This window comes from Halichoeres trimaculatus, unplaced genomic scaffold (genome assembly GCF_033239565.1).
Source record: "Halichoeres trimaculatus isolate MK-OKI-2021-1 unplaced genomic scaffold, fHalTri1.1 fHalTri1_scaffold_11, whole genome shotgun sequence".
Taxonomy (NCBI): Eukaryota; Metazoa; Chordata; class Actinopteri; order Labriformes; family Labridae; genus Halichoeres; species Halichoeres trimaculatus.
In genome coordinates, this window is record NW_027437189.1 from 18,853,272 (window position 1) to 18,880,478 (window position 27,207).

General features: G+C 39.9%; 1 protein-coding gene across 2 annotated transcripts in view; it reads right to left on the reverse strand.

Moving 5' to 3' along the window:
• LOC141799678 (forkhead box protein J3-like) overlaps positions 1-27,207 on the reverse strand; it is a 75,461-nt gene that overhangs the window by 32,679 nt on the left and 15,575 nt on the right. For both annotated transcript variants that reach the window (XM_074681993.1, XM_074681992.1), the window contains exons 4-5: positions 5,185-5,259; positions 1,154-1,237 (exon numbers count right to left, since the gene is read on the reverse strand). In XM_074681993.1, the coding sequence (XP_074538094.1) occupies positions 1,154-1,237; positions 5,185-5,259 (159 nt within the window). The remainder of the gene's footprint in view (positions 1-1,153; positions 1,238-5,184; positions 5,260-27,207) is intronic.

The following is a 27,207-nucleotide window of genomic DNA, read 5'->3' on the forward strand; positions in this document are numbered from 1 at the left end:
CTGATTCAGGATTTTCAGCTTGAAGTTTTGCTGAAGAACTGACTTCATAAAGAAATGTACATTACTCTCTCTCTTAGGAGATTCACAGTCAGTACATTCAAAATGGTGTAAATCATCTTATTTACCAAAATTACAAAGTAGTGCAAGCCTCATGCTGATGTATATGGAAAACTGTATTGATATGCCAGCAGTTAGCATACATCAGTATCACTTCAGCTTTAGAATAGAATCACAGAAACATATCACATCAACTCTTTGTAAAAAATACTGAGAATTTCAAATGTCAAAAGCTAACAGACAATTGAAAGGCTCATGGCTGACTTCATAACTACAGAAAGGTTCCAAACAACTTAAACCATTGCTGTAACCACTTTGAGACACTAGATGGCCAACTTGAATTATTAACATATACACAGTACATCAACGACTCATTGTGTGCAATTTTTACCTGTTTCTGTATAATTATGCCCAGAAATATCCAGACTCAGGGACCAATTACATTTTATTCACTTACAGTTTAAACTCAATTAAATGTTGTTGACACAGAAAACCTGTAAAGCTACTTTTTGTACCAAGAAAATTCACAACAGGAATTGATAAGGGAATCGATAAAGAATCAGATCGATAAGCAGAATCGATAAGGGCATCAGTATTGACAAATCTTATCAATTCCCGTCCCTACTGATAAAAAAGGTTAATTTAAACCAAACTCTCAAATGGGCTGAAGCCTGACATCATTGTTTTTCATCAACTTCTGTATACTGTAAATAGAAAGACAGCATGCTCATGTTAGCATTTATCTCAACGAACAGTTCTCGATTTTGCTTTAAAGGAAATTTGTTGGCCTGTACTTCTGCCGCTGTGTTGATATCAATAAATTACATTAAAGATAAAAAAAATCTGCCTGTTAACCAGTACATCTTTCACTTTCTCTTACATATTCTCACATATTCAGAAACAGCATTTAAAATTGATCATGGCTTTTTTCAACTGTGGTTGCACTAAACTTAAACAAAAAAATCCTTAGAGAATTTTGAAACAAAATTGCAGCGTGAGATGACTTTTTTGCCTTAAACAGCAAAAGTTTAATGTCAGTGATAAAGATGTCTGCAGAAATGTAGCCTGGTGTCTGATGTCTGGTTAATGTACTAACCCTTTCTCCAGAGCGCGGCCTCTTCTTTGGCCTGCTGGGGACGGCGTCTTCTTTAGGATTGGTGTCGATGGCCCAGTAAGAACCCTGAAGAGAGAGGCAAAGTTTTGTTAAAGCATCTGTTTGAAAGGGCTGATTCTTAAGTGTATTTCTCATGTTTCTGATCGCTCTATTTTTTCAGATTCTTTTTTATCTTTCCCCAATAAACAGCACTGGACTGTGCCCTCACATGATCCCTTAACGTAAAAAACATCACACAGCAAAAGACTGTATCTGAAATTAAGTGCAAACATTTGTTATCTCTTCAATGTAGAAAACAAATGAGACTCACTCCTAGCTGGGTTTTAAAATTTGACTGAAAAGAAAGTTTTTACATCTGAAAATGATCCAGGTGGTGCTAAATCTGATAGCGCAAGTACACTGGTTGGAGGTTTGAGAGTGATTTTGATTCAAGGGAGTATTAAAATGAAAAAATAAAGAATAAAAAGAATCTACACTTTAGCTGAAGTTTGTAAAATTTGCTCTGCACTCAAATGTATTTCAAATACAGAAGTGTCAATTTTTCATTCGACAGAAACGGTGACTTTAAGTGTTCAAGGAAACACTTGACTTAGTGTCGGTATTACAAATTATATATGATCTGGTTAAAAAATAGAAAAGCATTCAAATCTTTTTACTCAATTGAAAACTGTGCAAGGACAACAGTAAATGTTGAAACTAGAAAAATGTACTTTATCTTTGAGATATACCGTATCTTATTTAAAACTGGTGCCAGCAAGCAAGACATAAAAACAGGATAGGTAGAGAGCTTTACAAATGGATTAGGTCTCCACCAAGCAGCATGTATCAGGCAATGTGGAAGCGCTCAAATCTACAGTTCATTGAGCGTCAGCTTCAGGCTGACTCCAGAAGTTCTGGAAACCACATACACACCAAGCAAAAGGTCATTTTCACTGCAGAAATTAACATGTTTACAGCCTGTTGCACAAAAACATCCCCAATCTGAAAACCTCATTTCTCTAACAGCACACACTGTACAACTTAGTGATTTTTTTCTAAAGCAGCAGATTTAAAGATCTTAAGATGAGGAGTTTACCCAATCAGGGGCATCGCTCAGCTGATTGACAGGCAGGTGCCCTATAACTGATAGTGTGGAGGCTCAAGGCCTGTCCCATTCCATATATAGCCCTGATAAAGGTTTAGCTTAAAACCTCCCTTTGGGAAACAGACAGGTGAGGTCACAGAGACCACGTTTATCCATGCATTTTACAGTCTTTGGCCACTACGCAGTGTAAGGTGTTTGCCACCCCTGCCCTAAGTTAACAGTGTATAGCTGACTACTGAACACTTATAATGTTTCAGAAATGGTTAATCTACCAAGACCTGCAGGCTCTCTAATCAAAATACAGTTTTAGTGCTAAAATATAATTACTGAAGTTACCCATGAATGCTTCAAATGTAATGTTTTAAAAAACAACAGAAAAAAAGTACATTACTATTTTTTGATCAGCAAATTACAGTTATTTAATTGTGTTACTGAACAGGATAATGATTTTAGTGGTTGTATCTTATTTTTGATAAATTTCTGGTTCTTAGGGAATCCCAGTTTTCTGGTTCAAATTTAAAGACAAAATTTGTTTGAAACTCCTCACTCCTGTTTAATATGGTGAAGCAAAGGAAAATATCTGAAAAACAAAGAGTCAAAGTTAAACTACTTCATGGTGCTAGATTTTTTCTTTTTTTATGACACCTGGACTTATAAATTTGTTAAGTCCTGTATATGTACAAGTTTCTTAATAATGAAAGGTAAAATGTTTTCTTCCCAGTTTGTCTGATCTACAGACCTTCAGCAGTTCAGGATCTCCTGTGTTTGGTTCTTTGTTTTGTGATGTGCCACTTTTGATCCAGAAGGTGATGAGTCAGGGCTGCAGTCAGGTGTGTTTAGCACCTGGACTCTTCTACTTCCAGCTGTGCTGTTATGATGCACGCAGAAGGTGAAATATGCAAGGTTTTCCCTGAAACAGGCATTGCTCAGGGGTTGTATTGTTCATAAATGTTTTTAATCATTGGAGTTAATTATAAATATATTGTTGCACTTGTAATGTATCTACTGAGCATTTGTGCATGTTGAATAAGAATCTATTTCACCCACTCTGCTTCATTTTTCTGATGTACTTGCTCTTTTTTGCAGACACTTACGACATGCCTCCTATTGTTTTTACAGTTTCTATGTGAGCCTGAATTGATTTCCTCTACTTTTCTGTATTTGGGTCTGTATCTTTCAATCCAAATAAAACAACATTTTTTTTACCCTGGTTATGTGTCCTATTAGGTTTTCTCTCTGTTTAGTTTTTCTGTGGCAATCAAGCCCGCCTCCTGACACCCAACCTCTAAAAATAAAAAATAAAAAGAATACTGCAATCCTTCTGATACAAAATCTTAAAACAGCAGCCTGTGAAATAAACACATACAACGAGAGGGGAGGAAATGTATTGCTTTCAGGTCCTTGATTTCCTCCTGGTCTGACTTTTTTCCTCTTTTCATTTTTCTTCTTCCCTCCCAAGGAGTTCCAGAGCTGCAGCCTGAATTCAGGAGGTTCATCTGAGCCACACACACACACACACACACACACACACACACACACACACACACACACACACACACACACACACACACACACACACACACACACACACACACACACACACACACACACAGACTTGTACACGCACTACCCCAGCATCTAGCCCCCCCATCCTTGCCTCTCCTCCTCCCCCTGTCTCTCAGTCCCACACCACTGAACAGTACACAGCCAATTAACGTTAGCACATGCATGATTTAGCTTCTCCCGCTCTCTATGGCTTCAAACAGAGCTTGTACATCCAGCCTCTCAATGCACACACACACACACACATACACACACACACACACACACACACACACAGACTCACACATGACCCCCTCCCACCTACTCCACCGCTGTGCAGAGGTATCGACCACTTCGATCCGTGGTCTGAAATAAGGTGCTGGTCAGGTCTGAGTCGGGCTAATCAGGGGGGAGCCGCTCTCTTTGTGTCTGACTATAGGCCTCCACTAAAGCCCAAGGATTTGCTTTGAATTATTTAAACCTTCTTCCCCCTAATTCATTTTTCAATGGCTTCAAAATCCCCCCAGCCTGGAGAAACACCTCCTCCGCTGCCCCTCCAACAAAATGAGCAGAGTTTTGAGGGCTCGATGAAAAGTTTTTGGCTCGTCAGGTTTTGTAAAAGTGGCGGATTACTCTTGCATTAACCCTGTGATGAGCTGAGAAGTTAACTTTAATTAGAAATCCTGTGCGGCCAGGCTTCAATGATCAACTGTAATTTTATACTTCATCTGTCTTTGGATTCAACACAAACAATGACTGGACAAATCGTATTCAAAGCTGCTGAAAGGTTCGTGGAAAGTCTACTTCCTAACCACAGAAGAAGTGTTGAAATACATCTCAAGCCTCTTTTCATTTTGTGTCTTAGTGTGTGTGCATGTTCGTGTGTGTGTGTGTGTGTGTGTGAGAAAGGGAGTGATACAGGGCCTAATAAAGCATAACAGATGCGTGAACGGCCTTGCATCAGAAGAAGTGTACCTACATACACTTATTATTCATTACTCCCTGTACCACATTATTACTTGGCAGAATCAATATCGGAAGAGGAACCGAAAACAGAGAAAGCAGCATTAAGCATTCAGCTGGTTATGGAGCTACAAATTGCTTTTAAGTGCAGACACTGCGTGTGTGTGTGTGAATGTGACAAGGAAAGAGTACAAGGAAAGCGTACAAGGAAAGCGTACAAGTGAGTACGGGTGTCTTTGGGTGCACTTATGCACACTTGCACGCACACATGCGGCACAAGGGCGACTAAACACGTGGAAAGTAATCGCTGTCGCTTCAACCTTATTTGTACGCTTGCTGGAATAGGCTGGCATTTTCATTGTGTGTCGCTCCATAATTCAAACTGAGCTTTTCAGTCGCATTACATTGTTCAGGAAATACTTACTTTTCCAGGGTCGTCTTTGGAGCGGGGCACTTTGAGAAAACACTTGTTCAAGGACAGGTTGTGCCGTATAGAATTCTGCAGGGAGAGAGATAGGTGGAGACGCATGGAGAAAGGAAGAGGAAGAGAGGAAGAAACAGAACATCAACAGTAATTACAGGTTAACTCCAGAGTAAATCCACTTTTTCAATGACGTACTTTTACATTTCAAGTCACTTTTACATTTTATAGACTGACTCAAGTCCATCTGGCTTTTCAAAGAGTAGACTGGTTCTGTCTCTTTCATTAGAGGTTCAGAAACAAGGGGTCAAGACCAGATTATTCTCAGGAGCTAACATGATAATTTAAAGTCTAATCAAACACTTCTTTCACTATTATAGATCTTACTTCTACATATTTGGTTTGTAAAACCCCTTAAAGTGATACTCCAGGATGGAACAAGTTGGGCGCTCTGGGCTTCTGCTGCACAAAAACACTGCTGTAGGGGTAATTTCTGCCCTAAACCTTGTGATAGGACACAACTTGTTCCATCCTGGAGTATCACTTTAAATCTGTAGCCCATAACTCAGGCCTTTAAACCTGATCAGGGTAAGGCTGGACGATAACCTAAGTAGAACTTGCCTGTGTTGAAGCCTTTGGCTATTGGCGCGCTTACTACACGTACAATATCACAGAACAATAATCTTGTGACGTTGCTGTGACGACATGGACCTGTCCTTCCATCCATCGTTATTGGGAACGTAAGATCTATCTCCAATAAGATGGATGAGCTAGCTGTGCTAACCCAGTTACAGAGGGAATACCAGAGGGCAGAGTAGCATCATGCTATTCACAGACATGGCTAACGGAGCTAACATCAGACACCAACGCCATGTTGGAAGAGCTTCACCTGCTGTGAGACAGAGGTGGAGCATGACTGAAGAAGCTCAGTCCTGGACCCTATGGAGGTGGAGGGTGGCTGAACTGGACAATGATGGACAAGCTGTCATCATCAATTTTCTTATGGACCTTTTTGCACTTTCTATACACTTTCTTACTTTTGTTTTCTTGATTGCTGCTGTGACTTCAATTTCGTTGGACTTGTACAATGACAATAAAGTTATATTCTTTATGTCCCATAGTAAAACATTTTGCAAAATTTTGACTCTTATTTGGGATGTTTTTTTGTTTCTTTTTTAGATTAGTCTGTCGGCCATGATATAAAAACAACCATAGACCCAATTTTTAAACATGGCTTTCAACTGTCCTAGAAAGTACCAGCAGTTTCCAATTAGAACGGTCTTCCATTTCAGAGTTACAAAGATGCCACAGGTCACTCAAGAGCAAAGGCAAAAGTGGTTATATGGGAGATGTAAACGGCCGTATGGGTTAAGGCTTGAGTGAGTCCATTCTGCCAGCTACGCCTGAGACAGACAGCTGAACAATTTGGATTGAATATTTTCTCTATAGACAGAAGAAAAGACAGAGGATGACAGAGCTGTTGGTGGAGGGTCATTGATGAAAAGGATGTTAAATACATTTATCTTTCAATTTTGTAGACAGCAACAAATTTGTAGCTCTGGCGATAACAAAGAAACCTTACATTTCCAAAATTTGTAAAAACTCCTGTTGTTTGAGTATGTGTTTATGTGAGAGGAGGGAAAGAAAAAGAAATGTGGGAGAAAAAAAAGAGAAGGGAAAGAAGAGAGAGGAGGCCCACAACAGCTCAGGCTAACCTGACATGAACCTGTTCTCCCTCCAGGCTCCCGCTCTCCACTCATCTGCTGCTGCTAATTAATACCACTGGGGAGGAGGAGGGGAGAAGACAGAGGGATGGGAGGTATTTCTCTGCTCTCTCCCTCTCTCCCGAGCTCTTACTGGCTTTGTTTCTCCGACAAAAAACATCTTCTCTTTCTGTCTCCAGCATGCCGTATCAGCTTGCTCCACCTCTGCCTCGCTCTGCTCATCCTGCTGGTGAAAAGCTCCAGTAGTTTTCAGCTGCTCGACTTGGCGGGTCACTGACTGTTAGAGACCGTCCATCAGTGGAACGCATGACAGTGGGGTGATGAAAATGGCAAGGAGGACTGCCAAAGTCCCGGCACATAAAGGCAACCATCTGTTCCCAAAACTTTTCTGAGGGAGGAGGAGGAGGGAGAAGCTGGATCATTTACTCAGAGTCCCTCCATCACTTCAGCAGCCATCATGACTGGTCCTAACTTTGCCACTCATAACATTTAGATCATTTTTCAAAAGCTTGATCATTCTTCACAAGCATTGCCATTTTTGCTCCACCCTGCATGCTTCAGACTTTGGGCACAGTTGTGTTCTTGTTTTGGCCAGAGCGGTGTACCTAAAAGCTGCAGAGAGCGCCATCAAACATCTTTTTCTGATTAAATATTGAATAGCTGTGGTAAAAGGTTTTACCCTTTGTACAAGAGAAGATTCTGTGTCACAAAAGCATTCGTCAATCTTTGAAGAAAGGCTGTTAGGAAGCTATTTGAATGAGAAGCAATGGTCCCAAATTCCATTAAAACTGAGACATTGTTGATGAAGATTAACAGACACCCTCAAAACATCTGCATCTTAACATCAATGTACTATTAAATGGATCAAGTTAGTTTTTAAAACACCAACATCAACATCATGATGCAAACTAGTGAAAAAGTAAAGGAAACTTTGCAATGTTTGTTTTAAACAGAGGAAGAAAAAAACTACAAGGATCATTTAGTTCTGATTCATTCAAGGTAGTCCAGAAATTTAAGCACTGACTGACTTTCACGACACTGCATCTTGCATATGTTAAAAATTTGGCTACAGGATATACTTTTTTGGTCTTGATCAGACTGCTATCTGCACTTGCTTGTATGTATGTATCTTTTATAGAAATATTTAAATAATGGTCAGATTACTGACGATGGGATTGCAGATGTCATTAGGCTACATGCATTCTTTCATGCACACGTTAGAGCAATTTGACCCTGAGTTTCGACTCTGCAATTAGAAATATGAACTTTGACAAAATGTCCAAAAGTAACAAAAGCACATTTACAGGGATCTTTATCATCACATTGCTGTTGCCAACTTCTGAGTTTCTTCAGCTTGTCCTTGAACTTATTGGAGAAGTATTTTAAAAGGGTGGCCGACTGGTTATAGCTCACCACTTTGTAGACAGGTCTACAGATATGGAAAATAGTCTACTTCCTTCAAAAGCCTACTCTTTGTGGAGGTTGTTTGGGTTAGAGGGGCACAGAGATCATAGTCCTTACTGCTTCAGAATCCTCACAAAATGCACTGATATATAACTTTTTATAAGTTTACATAAACTTATCTCTTTATTAAACAAGTAAAACAAAAAGGCATCTGTGATCAGAAAAAAAACTACAGCATTGGTCTTTTTTAAAATAATAGCAGTACCTTGAATGTGTATTTGATCAACAAACCCTACTCTCCTTCACATATTACAGCCAATTTGAAGACAAACTGCAATTTAGTTCACAAACTCAAAACATAAAAACACCGCTATCCCATAAAACCTGTGCTGTTTATCAAACTACTGTTAGCATCATACTAGATATGCACCGATCGACGATGCCAAATTTTCTTAATTTGGGGGGGATCGGTGATTGGCCCATCCTTACATATGAAACTGATCTTGTATACCTTCGGGAAGGTCTAACAGCCAGCCTTTGTTTAGCTTAGCTTTTTGCTCTGAGACCTTAAACTCAGGACACATTATTGGTTGTTTAAGTTAAAACATAAAGGTTTTATTGTTTCACAGGTATTGTTCAAGGATTTTCATTAAAATGAGATTGGAACAGTCGCTGTCAGTTATAAAGAATAAAAAGTAAAAATCGGCATCAGCTTGAATCGGTATCAGCAGGTCAGGCTTTTTAAAGATTGGTGGTCAGCCAGGAAATTGTGATCGGTGCACCCCTACATCATACCCAATCATGTCGACTTTAAGACTAATGACCTTGGCATGGCCCATCATTCCCACCTCCTTGTTACCTCATTGAGACTCCTCACACCTTCCTCCTCACTGTGCACCTTCCTCCCATCTACATTTATGGTAGGGCTGAACAATTAATCGATTTTGAACCGACATTGCAATGTAATAGAATGCAATTTTCAAATCGCAAAGGGTGCAATTAGAAAAAAACAAAGTTTCATGTGCACAAACCTGGAGGGAATATAGTAACTTGTACTTGTTTTCCCTTAAAACCAGCAAAAGTCAAAAAGCTGTTTTTTTCCTGGCAAAATAACCCTGTGGGCTACAAAGATCCATCCAGTAGATTGTAGAGCACTACCCCTTTGTCACTTTTTTCCGTATGGTTTGTTACTTTTACTGACAACTGGAGGTCAGTAAAATTTCAGTGTTCTCTTTTCTTTTTTAATTAAGAAATGCAAAAAAGACTGGTTTAAATGCTAACAGTATCTTTTGTTGGTTAGTCATACTATAAAATGACTTGAAACTTGTGTTGAGTGAACAATGCAGAAGATAAACGTCCCTCCCCAAAAATCGTATGCTAAACCCCAATCGCAATATTGGTCTAAAAAAAATTGCAATTAGATTATTTTCCAAAATAGTTCAGCCCTAATTTATGGCTTCAGTATAAAAGCACCAGTCATCCATCCACTCCTTGCCAGATTGTCTCCTCACCACTGATACATTGTATTCCAGTGTTGGCCTCCTGAACTGAGAATTCGAGATTAAATTGAGTGTATTTTGCAATATATTCTGTGAACTACTTTTGATTTGTTGGTTTTCTTCATCCAGTGTCTTGCCTTTCACCTGCCTCCTACTACCTCCACTGCCAGCACCTTTAACATCAGCAATAACCAGGTTAGTCAATAAATTGTTGGAGTATAGCTTGGTAATCTAGCCTATGCCTTACAATTTAAAACATCCTTCCACAAAACTTAATATACACTTTCTTTAAAGTAGGTTTGTTTCTGCTATGGTCATTGTGGCAATTTCTTGACATACTGAAGAAATCCTTGAAATCCATTCACAATATGTGAACACACATACAAATCCTTTCTGTCCTTTTCCTAGCCGCCCACACATCCCCCCGAAAAAGGTCAATGGCACATAAAATAGTTCCTTTTTTCCTTGTCAATGACAGGAAGCCAGATATAAAGAACACAGAAAAAATATTGACAGCAATTTCACGACTCAGATAGCTGCAAGGACGTGTATGTTCACGAAGGGCTGTGTGAATGCATGTTTCTCTTTCTGTGAAACCCTGAGGAGGGAGAATGTTTTCCTGTACAGACGTATGTACTAATGCCTTCTGGCCTTCATGCTAAGGAGAAAGAAACCTCTCTCTGAATGTGAACACTCATCATCAATAAATGTACTGATTAGCAGTGCGAGTTGTGAAGTCGGATAATGAGAGTCACTGCCGTGTCCTCCCTCCACCCACTCTTCACCCTGCCTGATTAATGAGCTTACTGGGCCGTGCTGGGGCCATGCCATTCCTGCCCAGTAGCTGATGGATGACACAGTCACAGGAAGTAGTGTGTGAGTGTGTCTGCTTTTGTTTGTGTGAAGTGTAGGAAGGGCAGAAGAAGACTACTGTAGCTCTGCAACTTAAGCTTGATTTAATTTTAATTCACTACATGAACACTTGCCGTTTCTACTGCAGGAAAACATCTCAGTAAGTTAGCGAACCCCTCTTTCTACATCAGCAGCAATCAGGTTAATTTAAAGGAACTAGAAACAATATGAGTTTGATTTTTATTCCATACATTACTTACAACCAGAATGCTGAAAATGCTTTTTTTCACACTAGCTAAACTAAGAATGAGCAAAACTACGCATTTGTCTGATTACAGCGTACATATATTTTAAGTGTATGAGGCACCTGCATCAATTTATTTAACAATCCAACAAAGCAGTTCCCATAATGCCTTCTGATTTTAAGCGTTTATTTTAAGAGCAAATATTAAGGGCAATGCCAAAAAAAGCCACACAACCATTTTCAATTTCATTTGTGGCCATAAGGCTTCAAACATGAATGTGTAGTTTGTGTGCTGTGCATATTGTTTATTGTGTAACTGCTTAACAGGCGGCAGCATCCTGCTCTTGAGGAGGTTAGTTATATAAGGCAGGCTTGATAAGCATGGATGGCTTCTTGACAAAATGCAATGCGATATAATGTGATGTGTGACAAAAAGTCAGGTTTTGGAAACATGCTTTCAGGGTGGAGAGGAATGACAGTGGAAAGGAGTGAAGACCCCTGCTGTGTGTGTGTATGCGTGTTTGTGTGTGCTTCTTAATATATGCGTGGATCAGTAGAGATCAAAGAAAGTGACAAGTTTAGACAGACATGAATGGTTAAAGAAGATCAAGTTAGTGCTTCTGTGTGTGTAGGTTAAGTTTGAGGCAGGTTAAAAGAGCCACTCTGGCCATCGGCAGGAAGCAGTTTGCTTGGATGTGTGTGTGTGTGTGTGTGCGTGTGTGTGTGTGTGTGTGTGTGTGTGTGTGTGTGTGTGTGTGTGTGTGTGTGTGTGTGTGTGTGTGTGTGTGTGTGTGTGTGTAAAGAAGCAGGTCAAATGAAGCAGACTGACATTACGTAAGCGGTAGGGTTGGAAGATTTGGGTCATGGCAGCTGAGTTAAACATAAAGGGCCAATGAGAGATGGCATTCCCTCCAAACTGTATGAAGCAGTGCATGATCTTCCAGTTTGATCATCAAGATGTAGCAAAACATCTTATTTTCTGTCAAAAACATTTCTAAGGTTCCATATTGTGCTCCTTTTCTGCAGTTTAATATGGATCATTGATGTCTTCATGAAATGGTAGTAACATGTTTTGGTCCAAAAAGCCAATAAATCAAGCACAGCAGCATTGTTTCCAGGCTCTCATAGCCCCTCTGTTCAGAACGCTCTGATTTAGTGGGCGTGACCTTCATGTGTAAATGAGCCACCGCTGATACCGCCCCGCTCTTCCACGTCACTGAGAGCGGCACCACAAGCTCCGTGTGCACAATGTTTAGAAAACAGCGAAGCTCGTTTACTGCAACATTATAGGCTAAAACAACAGGCTAACTGCAGCTACAGTTAGCATCCTGAAGCTAACACAGAGACAGGGGGGACACTGAGGAAAAGCTCTTAGATCTGCTCCACAGCACACAGCATTTAAAATACTCATGTTTCCAGGGTCTGAGGTTTGTTGGTGGATGGTTGGTAATGCACCTGGATTCAGCACCAGTCTATTCGCTAGCCCTCTGTTGTACTGTCTAAAGTTGGAAAAGCAGTCGGCCGTGAAATGACTGGCACATACATGCACAGTTTTACTGAGTGTTGCTGGAACATTTCCTTCATAAATGAACTCTAGCCACTTAGTCTTGTCTTCTTCCGGGATGGGAAGCTTGTGCATGATGTTACTATATGGCTGTTTACAGCCCAAAAACGAGCAGTGATGGCCCTTCAACTTCAGCATTCTCCTCTCTCCCCTCCCGGGAGGAGGTTTGGGGGTATCTGCTCCAGTGGACCAATCAGGTCAGACTTTCTCCTGATTGGTCAAAAAAGGGAATTGCTGACATCGGCAAATCCCCAAAATCCAAACAGCTCGATTTAGGTCAGGATTTTACATTCACAAGCACTACTAAGAACAGGTTTTGTCATTAAATATCACATTTTGTGGGCTGGGAGGAAAGCCAAAGACCCACAAATTTCACTAAAAGACTTAATAAAGTGATTTTTGCATAACATGGGACCTTTAAAGGTGCAAACAAATTTAAAGACAAAGGTCAGCTTCAACTTCATAGCACATTTCCATGATTAATAGAAGCTTAGACATCTAAAGTGTTATTTTGACATTGATTTCTGACTGAAAAGAGCTCAAACAAATCTTCTCAAAAGAGGTTTGTCTATTTTTGTTCTTTTCAGATCACTTTTAAAAAAGAAAGAAAGAAAGACAGTGATGTGACATTGTATTCATTAACCTGGACTTAGACATACTCTAAGATAAAAAAGTGAAAATAATAGCGAGGTTGTTTGCTCATCTTGTTAGGAACCACTCAGTCCTGATCAAGCAGACTGATAAACTAGACTGGACTTTGAAGTGTTCTCCACTTCATAAATAAAACCAAAAGATTTTTTTTTCTTACTTTGATGCTCTTAATTAAGTCGTGGATATATGATGTTGTACAGAAATGGGTCAAATGTGAAGCAAAGTTTTCAGGGGCTCTACTGCAACACTCAAGTGCCCACATGTAAGTGATCACTGCAATCATTACTGCTGTTCATATCGGCTGCAAATAAATCTCTTTTTGAGGGAAATTAAAAAATAAGTAATGAGGAACAAAATGTACAGCTATTTTTTGGTGTAATGAGACATTTCTTAGTTTAGCTAAATCTAACATGAGTCTCATTTAGTGTGAGTTGTACAAATCCAGTTGGACTCCTCTGAAAGAGCCATTTTTCAGGCTACAGATACAAAGGAAAATTTGGAGTTGAGCAAGTGATTACTCTGAGTACAAAAGTTTCACATTTGCTTCTGATAAAACTTGGAATATTTTTACATGGTATGCTGCCATTCAGATCAGGACAAAGTATTGCAGCCACCAAAATTACTTTCAGTGTTCATATGGACACGGATCTGCAGAGTTCTCAAAATCTGATTTGCTAAAGTAAGAGAAGCATCCTGTAATCCAGTCTCATCATATCTATCATCTGTTCAGAAATCAAACCATTCCAGCTCATCACTGGTACTTTCTCAGTCATGGACATTTTTAAATGTAAAACTTGCAGGGTATGTTTGCTGCAAAAAATGTAACTGATGTTTTCATATCTTTACAACATGCAGAGATGCTCTCATTAAATTTCTTAATGTTTGTGCCCAAGGGGGATGACACAACACAAAATTTTCATCCTTACTTTTTTTGCTCACTTTTTGCTGGTGTCTTTCAGCCTCTGCCTGAAAAACTTTGTTTCTTTGTCCCAGCTCCAAAACCCCTCTCTGCTCTGACTGGCCAGCCTTCCAGAGGCCTGTTGGGGGGAGAGCTATGGGTATGGTGTTTGAGGCCTGCCCCACCAACATGTCATGAACTGGTTAGGAAGTCCTTATGCAATGACTTCATCATTTCAACAAGTGTCATGAAGATCTAATGCAATTTCTTTTTTAAACAGATTTTTTGAGTAGTTTATAGACAGATTTGGGGATTTCTACAACTTATTGATTAAAGGAAGTTAAAAAATTTGCTCACATTTAGTATCGACATCCTGCATTGTTTCTTTAAATCAATGTTAAAACTATCTGAACGCATAATACCCCCTCTTTAATTTAATTTACAATCATCTTTTTTGTCTTATAATTGATCATTGATCACACAATACATGTATTGTGCATTGTTATTTATTGGGTGGTATGGTGTCATAAATCATTTTCTGTGGTGTGGTTTATATTAGTGTAGTTTGGTATGGTATGGTGTGTTATGGTACGGTATGGTTTCATGAGTGGTATCATGTATTTTAACTATCATATCAAGAAACCCTGTTATTTCCACCCCATGGATCACACATCTTATATTAATAAGTTAACAGCAATATCCCAAATACAATTTACATTTATCTAAGGCCGCGTTTACACAATGCCGGAAGTCAAATCCGATAACACTTTGTCGCTATCTCTTGATGAGATTGCCTTGCTCGAACAAGCACAGAACAGAGCGTTTCAGGGTGAAATGCTGATGTCACCGCATGCGCACTTGCAGTTTCACGCAGCCACAACTTCCAGTTAAGCCATTCTGGTCCAGTTGGTGGCAGTAATGTGCCTCAAGGTTGGATTGCCAACCATCTCACACAATAAAATGGCAGAAAAAGAAAGATCAACCACAACAGTGATGGCTGATTTCCAAGTAGCATATATACACACATATATCCACATTGCCAACTACTGGCCTGGCATGGCCACTACATCATTGTGACTTGTCCTCTTGGAGTCATATGAACGCGGATCGTTTTCACGCCGTCTTCATGTAAATGCGGGTGGCTTTTGGAAATGCAAAGGAAGAATCTTTGCGGGAGTCTCCGTGTACGCGTGGCCTAAAACACTTAAAGAGCTGGATGTAGGGGGCTACAACACAGTATTCATCAGTTACAGAAACAGTTTCATTCAAATTCTGGTGTTTTGTTGCATAAAATGTGACTGAATGAGCCATATATTTTGCACAAAATAAGCCTCAGATGGCAAAAGTATTTGTCAGTAAAAAATTTCACATGGCCTGGAGAACTTTCAATACATTGCAAAAATTGAAGGAGTCCCCACTTCCTAAGGACCCTTCATTTCATGTGTGTTTGGAGTAAGACGGAGGTCAAGGAGCAACAATTGTGCAGGTCAGGGTATGAACCTATCAACATGCAGTCAGAAATGCAAACCCACACAGCAGTACTCAGGAGACTCTGTCCCATGCCCTTCGGGATGAATGTGATGTGGCATCATAAGGGGAGTCCTTGTGTGCGCAATAACAGAACAAAAGATGGAGAAACAGAGAGGGGGTAAAGAAAAAGGAGAAAGATATAGCAAGAGAGGATATTTGCAGAGAGATTTTATTAACTCTCAGCTGAACCCATACAGTGCACAAAGAGAGGGTAAAATGTACGAAAGTTTGAAGGTAAGGCTGAGGAGGAGGAGGAGGAGGAGGAGAAGGGAAAGGAGGCACAAAGGAAGGAAGAGCTGGAGTCGGCTGGGAGAGGGAGTGCGGGGGTACACACACACGGACAGGTGTCTTAGAAGTGAAAGTCTCCTGGGTTCTGAGCATCATTGAGATGCCTTATTATATCCTGATGGTGACGGAGTGACAGACGCTCGGTGAGAATGTAGGGCTGAATACAAGTCAGTGCTTCAAACCACGTCTTATACATATTCATTTCATTTGATGGACCCTTCCCCCGCCCTCTTCACTCCGGCGCTGAAGTGTTCGCACAAGTTAACTATAAGATGAGGGGCGTGTGTGTACACATGTGTTTGTGAATAGATGCGTGTGTGTGTTGCTGCTTATTTCTGAGATTCTTCCACCAGTGTCTGGATGAACCTGCATGAGTGTGTATGTAGGCAGGTGTATATGCAGCTGTGCATGGTGAGGAGTTATACACACACTTGTGTGCTCATAAGGAAATATGTGCACAAAGCTGCATGTCTGTGTTAAAGCAGGAGTGCAGTGTTACCTGCTTTGAGACGTGTGTTTGTGTGAAAGAGAAGGACTGAGAAGGTATAAGTGGGTGTGCACATTTGTCAGTGTGTGTGTGTGTGTGTGTGTGTGTGTGTGTGTGTGTGTGTGTGTGTGTGTGTGTGTGTGTGTGTGTGTGACTGCGTGACTTGCACAAAGATACCTCAGACAAGGTAGAAGCAGGGTTGCTGCTGTCTCTGGGGATCTAGCAAGATGCTCCAAAACAATGACAGTACACTTTTATTAAGTGTATCCAGTAGGCCTGTTACAGCAAAATATGCCCAAAATATGCTAAATCATTGCAGAGTAATGTCTGCGAACACGAGCCTGATGGTGGGTCATATCTCAATTCTTATGTTTGCATTTGCCCATATTTATTCTGGGTCTATTTTTACTGCATGAGCTGTGAACAGAAGTACTTCGTCAGCCTCATGACTGCAGGGGGTACCTGCTCTAAATGAAGGAATAACTGGCCACATCAGACCAGTATTTTTACCCTTTCACACAAGCTAAGTTGAGGGTAAATCAACATGTCTGCTCTGGTAAGCAGAGAGAGATCAAAACACACTTAATATCCATCTATGTTGAGCTCTAGGAGAAAAATGAAGCTTCAACTTGATTTCCTTGAGACTTGGAGGGTGGTTTCCTTTGCATTCCTGTGTCTCTTTTTCTATCTGGCAGACTGGCCCAGTTGACCCAAAACTGATCAAATTGTATCCATAACAGCACTACAAGTTATAGCTGATCTACTCCATCAATAAAACACTGGCTCTAATTTCAGTTTCACACCAGTGAAGAAATCAAAAGACAGAGGGAACACAACTAAGCGAAGTGATAGTCAACAAGTGTAAGAGAGAGAACAGCAGCAGCTTTGCCTCCGGAGATGAGCTCCAGCTAGAGATGTTGAGGGACACTTCTAAATATAATGAATAATTTGCAAATCAAATGTTATTAGAGACTTATTTTTCATGTCATTCTGTCTGAACTAATATCTTCTGATATTCTAAAGACATGTGCTACTTATATATATATATATTATATATAGCCTGTTATTGGTATATGATTTACAATTAAAACCTTAATAAAACACAGTGGGGAGAAAAAAAGCCCAAGTTTCATCTTGAACATCTATGTTGGTGTTTATGAGGTGTCTAGATTTTGTAAAAATTAAACTCCTGACACTATTTCACATCTTTATTTATATATATATATATATATATATATATATATATATATATATATATATATATATATATATATATATATATATATATATAAGCTACTGACAACCAAAACTCTGGCTTTGTGGGGTCATCTAAATCTCTTTGGGAATTTGGCAATCTCTTGAACAAAGTTAACCTGTGGAAGATGCCATTCACAAATGCAAGAAGGAACGCACCAACGTTTGATTGTTCATGAACAATCGTTCATTGAACTTGTTCAGCCACAACACTGCAGTTCAGATCATACAAACTTAGTTGATACAATGAGTTGTGAAAAAAAATAATAAAGCAGAAAACATCTAAAAAGAACTTACTGTCTGAAATTGTGTAATTTAATATTCAAAGTTATATTTTTCTAAAATGATTTGGCAACCCCCAGATATCATCTCACCCCCTTTAGGACCCCAAGGTTGAGAATGGCTGCTCTAAACTACCAGATTGAGGCTTTTATTGTGAAGCACTGGTAGACAATATGATGTGCCAAGTTAACATGGCTTTATCAGGAGTGCAATAAACAAATTAATTAAAAAAAACTGACAGGCTGAAGGAGTAGATCAGCACACCCCTGACATATCATCTTGGTTGAATCCTCAGATAAAAAGAGTTTCAGAGTTTTCAAAATAAGCAAGCATGGACGACCTTTTAGTCCACAGACCACATTCACTGACTTGTTCGGACAAATGTTTACAGCAGATACTTAAATACTGTATTTAACAGACAAAGGCACAAAGTAGGCAGCGGAGCAGAAAGAGGTAATGACAGCACACTTCCTGTTGCTTGTGTTAAGCAGAGCGCTGTGGCAAAGTGACAACTTCTGTCAGCAGCTTTTCAGGAGAGGAGGCAAGTGAGCAGGGAAGAAGGACGAGCAAAAAGAAGTGTGCTCATTGTACTCTGCACCCCGATACTGTTTGACAGCCTCTTTTGTCTATTTTAGGTCTGACTTGATGAAATTAAGAGCAATACACTGTGAGTTAACTTAAGGCCCCTGTGAGGAGTTTTAGCTGGTTATGAAACACGCTGATATTTACAGCTGCTTCTTTGTGACCTAAAAAACAGACGAAACCATCAGCATCAAGATTGACAATTCATATATAACTTTTAATGCCTGTAGCTGCTAGGAGGGGGTAAGTGTCACACCAGATGATTGACAGAATGCTGAGAAAACAGCCCCTGTTATACCTCGTCTGCAATGTGGAAGGCTGTAGCCAGCAAAGCACAGCAGCGCTGTGTGTGTCAGTGCACACACTGGTTGCGTCTGTGTATATGGTGCTACCACTGTTTGTGTTTACAAAGCTTGTAACAGTGTCGTCAATATCACGAGAACCAAAGTGTCTCCCTCTTGAACCCCTGACAGTATGAGACAAAAGGTCTTCCCAAAGAGTGAAGTTTTGTTTCAGCTGCATGGTTTTTAACTGGAAGGAAAGTGGGAACTACAGAGATTCCTGCACCTACTCATCATCCTTTACACAATGCTACTAGGCACCAGGAACAGGGAGACAATTTTGAAATTGTGGATTCTCCTACTTGTAATATAAGAAGCCACTTTTGTCATTATGATTTGAAAAGACACGAGAAACCAAGTTCAATCAGGCCAAGTGACTCTACAAAATAAAGTTGAAATAAAGTCTTACTGTATAATGATAAAGGGGCTGTGAGGAGTTTGAAAGTGATATTTAAAAAGTCTTCCACACTTTAATCCACACTTAAATGAGATTATCAGCGCTGATATTGCTGGTTACAGGTTATTTTGAGTTGCTACTTCTTAGCTTACAGTTTGGGTCGATTAATTTTGTAGCGATGGTAAACACAGAAGCTTAACTGCCAGACAGAAAAAGGGCAGAAGAGCAGAAGGGCTCAGTGCTACGTCAGAGCAATGAGCTACTGATGTTGTGAACATATGGCCGGCTGCTAAAATGTCTGCATGATGTTGCGTTTCAAAACGTAGCGCTACGTAACTGTACTGATAAATCCCTTACTCTTACTCGTTGTATCCAATAAAAAGTTGTGAATTAAAATATCTTAATGTTGCATTTAAAATCAAAATAAAGTTAAGTAGCAGAGGACACAGCAGTTTGTATGAGAGTTGAATGATTTTTCATGGATGTAAAACTCAAGAATTAAGCCTTGATTGAAATATACACTGAAAGTTAAATAAAACAATTTACCAAATTTGAACATAATGTTTGACTTTATATCTGTATGTGGAAGTAGATTATATAAAATGTCACCTTATGTACATCAATTTGTAAGTAGTTTTTTTTTTTTCTATTTAACGCAAATATTTAGAGCACTGAGAGCAAGAGTTGTTATTAAATAACAAGTTCAATTTTTTCTTGCCTCCGTTTTACCAACAGTTTTATTATTCACTGAAACTTGTTGGGAATTAAGTCGGTTCGATGTGGAGAAACAAAAGTTACTTAAATGTGTTGAGCTCCTTTGGCAATATTGCTGTAGCTTAGCTTGCTACATTTCTGTGGGTCATAGCTTCAGTGTAGTGAAGCTTGATTTAACAGAGTAACTGGTAGCTTAGATCACTAGCTTGCCTAACACTGCTGGTGTTTTCATATCCTCCTACGAGATATTTCGGCATTTATAGTTTGGCTACAGCCTGTAATTAAGACTCCTTTCTCATGAAAATGACATTATTGTTACATTAAGACTTTGTTTTAACTCTAGTCTTGTACATTCTTGAACTTTGTAAATTTGTCCATGATTTTATTTTTCATTGTAAAACAAAGCATTTATAGCCTCACTTCCCTATAACAGAGAGAGACCTCAGGAGATCACAAGATGCTTCACCGAATATCGAGCCAAAGACCTTCGGTGATCTGAACCCAGGGTTTCAGAAGGTTAGTAAACACCCTGGAGCCAAAGTATAAAGTCCCATCAGGGCCAGTATTGAGCTTGACACTATTTCCAGCTCTTCACAAAGAGCTGAAATGGCATTGAAATTGAATTTTTATCCAAGGCATAATTTCATCTTTGTCTTTTTAAAACACCATAATGAATATACTGTATCTTACACAGACTTATATTTGTACGTCATCTTCACCGTTTCTCCCTTTTGGGGGGCTGAAGCCTGTCCCAGTTGTCATTGGGCAAGTGGCAGGTGCCAGCCTATCCCTTGACTCACACGACAAACATTTGCGAATACACAGCTTCAAACTTTGTTAAAGAGCAAAAAAGTTTAAGGTTCTCTTTTAAAGATGCTTTGAGGAGGATCTGTTTGAATTGCACTCCGTCACCATCTTGTGGCCTGGAGTCTTCGCACGCTGTTGTAAATTACTTTTTGCGAGGCGTGTGTTTGTTTTGGAATTGAATGGAGATTGGATCAAAACAAATTTTCTTTGTTCAAGACAAATTTTTACTGGATACAACACGCTGAGGTAAGGGACTTATCAGCACAGTTGCACAGCCCTACGGTTTGAAACGTAACATCAAGCTAACGTTGTAGCAGCCAGCTATATGTTGGCGACATCGGTGCTCCAACGTATCTGTAGGTTAACGTGACAACAAGTAAACACTGTCAGTTTGTAAGTAGTTAAGTAGCCGTTAATATTTAGCATAGCTGGCAGTCTGGTGCTCTAGGACATGTCTGTGATGTGTAACATTAGTAAATCCTGGTTAGCTATGTCCTGCCAGTCATCTACTAAGCAGAGCTAAAGCTAAAGCTAAAGCTAAAGGCTAATTAGCCTTTAGCTCGGGCTTATCACCTGTGTTTTTTCTCTTCTCTCCACTAAACTTTGTCAGCCAGTATGGTGTTGTCATAGAGACTTTGTAAATTATTCTGGTTCTGGTCGACCCGAACTGGAAGCTAAGAAGTAGAAATTTAAAATAAATTGTAACTAGAAATATTGGGGCTGATAATCTCATTTTAAAGTGTGGATTACGATCAGGCATATATCTAGAAAGAAGAGTTTTTCAAGATCACTTTCAAACTCCTCACAGCCCCTTTAAGTTCTGTAAAATACTTTCAAATAACTTATGGTCGGACATAAGAAAGGTTCATGACTCGTTGTGGGACACAAACCCAGGGTCTAGCAAATAAGCTTATTCCCTGGAATAATTGTTGCATTCCAGAGTCCAAGGGAAACCAGCTTTAAGCCTATTATTAGCCATATGTGAGTGCTACAGGCCTGGCTGGTTAGAGAGGGAGACGCTGTGCTGGACGGGTGCCAAATCCTGGAGGAGATAGCGGGAGAAATTCTGCACTTTTAATTACGAATTTAATACTGAGACTGCTATTAGTGATTAGTATGTAATTAAAAGCTCTAGCAGTGTTACACATACAAGTTTAATTAATAGCTGCATGTGTGTGTGTGTGTGTGTGTGTGTGTGTGTGTGAGAGAGAGAGAGAGCGTGAGAGAAAGCGAGCCAAGCTGCAAAGATATGCATATGTGCATGCCCGTGTATGGAAGGGGGCCAGGACTGACATTTAGCTGAAATCTCAAAGGTTCCTCAGGAGGAGGCAACAGTTAATATTAAAAATACAAAAGTGAGGAATGGAAATGAGCTAGTTTAATGCAACTCTATACATTTCCTCATTGGGAAATGTCATCTCATGCAGGAAAAACTGCGGCTTAAACTTCCATCCAATTGAAAGTAAACACTGTTTGCATAAAGAATATCCACAGCCACTGTCGACCCAAAAACAACTTCTTATAAGCTTGTTTTTCATTTCACTTATTCTGAAACAATTTGCCTTTTTAATGGTTAATATTAAGTCAGTATCAGATTTTAAACCATAAAAGACCAAGGTAGACTTCCATTCTTGCAATTTTTACTGCTTTCATTCTCAAAATGTTGTGCTTCTTTATCAAAGTTAACAGAAAACAAATAAGGGTGACAGATCACTTTGAATAAGAAGGAAGCTACTGAATGTTGTAGAAAACACACACACACACACACACACACACACACCACACACACACACACACACACACACACACACACACACACACACACACACACACACACACACACACACACACACACACACACACACACACAAAACCAAACATCTGGACCGCAGATTTGTCTGACGTGACATGTTACAGCTATGTATGTCCCTTAGTGATCAGGGGATCAACAAACAGCCAGAGGTGAGGCTCACTTGAAACGTTTTTCCTCACACTACAACCAGAAAACTCTTTTCAAAATGACTTTCCGAGGAATAAACACACCCAGGCATAGATGAAGGCCAACACATCACTTTGTGTACAAAGAGACACAAACACAAGCACTACAAAGTGTAAAAGTACAGGCTCACAACCAGCACGCTGTGTTTTCTACAGATTTTCCACAGATTGTCTCTGAGCTGAATCACAACAAGCTCTGTACTGCTCTGTGCTGAAATTTAAGTTGTGCTCATAAGACATAGGAGCCTGAGCAGCTCCAGCAACATAACAGCTCCAAGCAGCCAATGACAACAGCCTTCCTCCACATAAGCAAGTACACTTGACAATGTGCACAGACCTCCGCTGTGCTCAGCCACAGATCTCCTACAGAGCAGGCAGGGGAGGACTGGAGCCAGAATAATGGCCCGGCGCTGATTCATATCAGGTGATTGTCTGTGACATGTGGTGCTAGCCAAAGGCCAAAGGCCATGGCGGTAGCACTGCCCTTTACAATGTCGCATTAGGCCTTGCTAATTCGCAGGCAATTAGCCTGGTTGCATGGGAGCTAGCCCGAGGCGATTGGGGTCGCGAGAGAGCAGCTTAGTCATAAGCTCAGCCTACACATGCTATTCGGTGAGGGTACAGGTCTAGACTGCATTTCTCAGGTGGTAAATAATGGAGGACAAGGCCTGCCATTTCAATAACAATATAATGGTGAGGTGAATAAACAGCATTTCCCATCATTATATTCTGTCCAGGCAGAAAAGAATTGAGCAGCATGGAGATCAGCTCATAATGCTGAAATAATGATTAACACATAATTATTGTCTGGTCAATCACCCATTTGTTTCAAAGCTTCATATGGACCTTACTATACCTTACAAACAACAGTCATACACCATGTTTGTTCAAAGCCTCAACTCTTACATACTTAAAGAAATCCAAGCAAACTCCTGCGCACTACCTGGCTAATAGATGTACACTGACAGTTCCACAGTCCATTTTCTTTCTATAATCCTGCGATGCATTTAAAAACCTTTTGAGAGAGGTTTTTTTTAAAGCCTCTATTATTATAAGAGGATAGGACAGCGGATACAGCATTGGAACAAGAAAAGACTGGGGTTTTGAATCGAACCCAGAAGTCTTGACTCAGGACTACAGCCTCAGTGCATTGGGCTTATGTACATGGATGATCTTTGTGGACTGGCCTTCTTCAAAAATCACACTATGACGTCATAGTTTTTGGTTGTTTGACATGTGTTAAAATGGATATTTCAATATTTTTATAGAGTTTGTTACAATGGATACAGGCCTGCTTGGCCAGGTCTACTATGTAGTTAACCTCTCAAGACCCAGCTTCTACATATGTGGACATTACATTGCTGAGACACATAATACTTCATTTTTTAAACTTGACCTATCAGCCACATTAAGGGATAGGGATGGGTACCTTTCACATTTGAAACGATATGGTGCAGATTCCCAGTACCTGGCAATCTGTATTCAACTGTACCGATTTCCAGTATTTTTCTGTGTTTATTTGGTAAAAAAAATATCAATTTGTTTAATAATAAAATCTAAATTCTTTTCAATTCAACATATTTATTCTACAATGTATAACCTTGTAATGCTGTGTTCATGTCCAGCATGGAAAATCACCTACTCTTCCACTCTCTTACAGTGACAAGGATGCATTTAGGTACCTAAACTAGGGATGCACGATATTATCGGCACAATATCGGTATTGGCTGATAAAAGCTTAAAAACCTGTTTATCGGTATCGGCAGATATAAAAATTTCTGCTGATATGCACAGCCAATAAGGTGCTATTCAGTTAGGATTATTATTATTTTCCATCTGAAAAATAAGCTCCTTAAATAAAATGTAGCACTTCATTTATTTGCACTGCAGAGCTCTGTGTCTGTCACCAGGTTGTTACAGTAGCTCTAAAATAATCAAATGCAACTTGGTTATGTTTAAAAATGCATTGTACATTTAAAGTTCATGTGATCTAAAGAAATTATTTTTTTGTACTTCAATACTGAATGTCTTGAGTTTGAAAAAATAATACATTTCTTATTTATGGGAAAATCAAATATTTTTTGTCTTGTTTTATGTGTGTTTCGTAAACAAATAAGACCGTCACATAAAGAGTAACATAGAAATTCCAGTACAGGATAGACTTAGCTTTCTTTACAGTGAAAAAAACAAACAAACTTGTGATTATCGGTATCGGTATCGGTATCGGCCAAAAGAGGTTTTGATATATCGGCATATCAGATATCGGCAAAAATCCAATATCGTGCATCCCTAACCTAAACATGGTACCTTTTGGTTTTACATGAGTAGGTACCTTGTACTTTTGACAGAATTTGGAAGGTACCTATAAAAGTACCTAATTTGGTACCCATCCCTATTTAGGGACACTGCCCAAGTCGTCTTTTGGTGATGTCACATTATTACACCCATTTTAGTAAAAAAAAACATATTTACGTTCAATAACACTACTCACAAACAACTAATATAGAACTCAAAACACAAATAATCAAACTTCCGGTACACAGATGTATGTCGGGAAATAAAAACAAACATATTTTTTTCAATACTGTAAGGTAAATAGCCAATCATTGTAGTGGGTCTTAGAGTGGCACCTGGGGTGGCCAATCAGCTTTTATGAGGGGCCCATGCCACTTAAACATCATTCTTGACACACCCCTGCCCAGTGCATCCTATTTGCAGAAAGGGGTGAAGGTGGACCAAACAGTGGAGGAACACATAAATGTGAAAAGGCTGCGAGCAGAGTTCAAAGGGTCTGTGAAAGTGGAGGAAAGCAGTGAAGAGTACAGACAGATAAAAAGAGAGGCTGGTGAAGATAACAGAAGGGATATAATGTCTGTCCTGGCTCAAAATAATATCTAAGTGATGTAGCCAGATGCACTGTTTGCTTACTGCTTAAGTTCAGTGTATCTCCAGTTAATGCGTGTTTTAAAAACAGAAATGCAATGCATGCACGTTATGCAAGATAAATTTCTGAGCGTCAACAATCTCCATAAACACATGGCTTATGTATTCCTCTGCTATTTCTTTTCATGATTTTTTTTGTTACAGATTCTAAACCTCCTCCACAGCTCCGGAGGAAGGTTCTCATCATTACTTCTCAGATGAAAAGAGCTCCTTATATTTGTTTCCAGCTAAAAAGACACAAAAATCTAACGACCTTGGAAAGCTTCATGATTATAACGGCTAACTAGATTGGCCGTTTAACACACTCCAACGTGTGTGTGCAAGTGTGCGCTTGCGTGTTTGGATGTGTGTGCAGCTGAGGTATGCTTGTCGTGTTCCCCTAATGTACATATTCATTTGATTTCTTTGGATGGAAGATAATGTATTTGTGTTTGTGTGTGTGTGCGTGTGCATTTGTGTGTGTGTGCGTGTGCGACTGTGTTGTCCTGGTTTCAACTCTGCCGTTTCTGCACTCTCACATTATCATACAGAGCAGACGGAGTGCGTGTGCTGGGTAGTAAAACTCTCCTCTGCTCTCTGACAGTCTCCTCTCTCTTCTCCAACTCCCCCCTCATCTCCTCTCCTGCTGAGCTCCCTGTGCATAATCTGTAGACTGCACACGTACATTGCCTACCTGAGTGGGAGTCTCTCGGTGGATACACAGCTTGTGTGTGTGCAGGCGTGTGTGGCAGAGGGTGGAGGAGACGGCAGACACCGCGGACCATGTATGAGGCGTTTTTCTGAAAGCTTGAGTTGAGTGTTCGCCTTAGGTCGGTACATTCAGGAAACAGGCATTTTGAATTGTGTACTTGCAGGTGTGTGTTAGTGCGTGTGTGTGTGTGTAAGCCGACAATGTCTGCCGAATGTGGCAGCCAGACAATCTCTGTGTCTGCACCCCACTGTGTACAGCTGACAGCAATCACCTGAACTGGAATGAACTGGACTTATGTAACTTTTCCCTGTGACGGCCATGGCTGGTATAAAGCAAGGCCCGCTGTGTAAAGACGGGTCATCCAGGAAGCAAAACTTGGGTTTTTTTCTCAAAGACACAGAAACATGACTTGTGTTTCACCTTGAAGTGCTGTAGATTGTTTAATTTGTTACTATGCGTGCCTCTAAAATGTCAAATTATGCACAGGTCAGTGGTTTCCTCCACAGATGTGCGTAACACTATAAGCCTTTATTGTCAACAATCTCCATAGAGACTAGAAACAAAGGAGACAAGGGAATTTTCTTTTAACGTGGGATGCCTTGAGACATACTTTGGTCACATTCTGCAAAACGATAAAGATACAACACATCGTGTGGCCCTGGCCTAAGCAGGAAACACAACAAGCTTAAAACAGAACATGTGAAAGTATAGCCTCAGCGCTATCAGTACTGTGCTTTAATGATGCTACTAGAATGCAGCCGCACACACAAATCAATGAATCTAGAGGTGTAATTATGGGATACTAAAACATCCTGGCACCCAAATACAACCAGCAGGAAAAGGCAGGCGTGAGCTGCAGCAGGAGAAAGCCTGAAT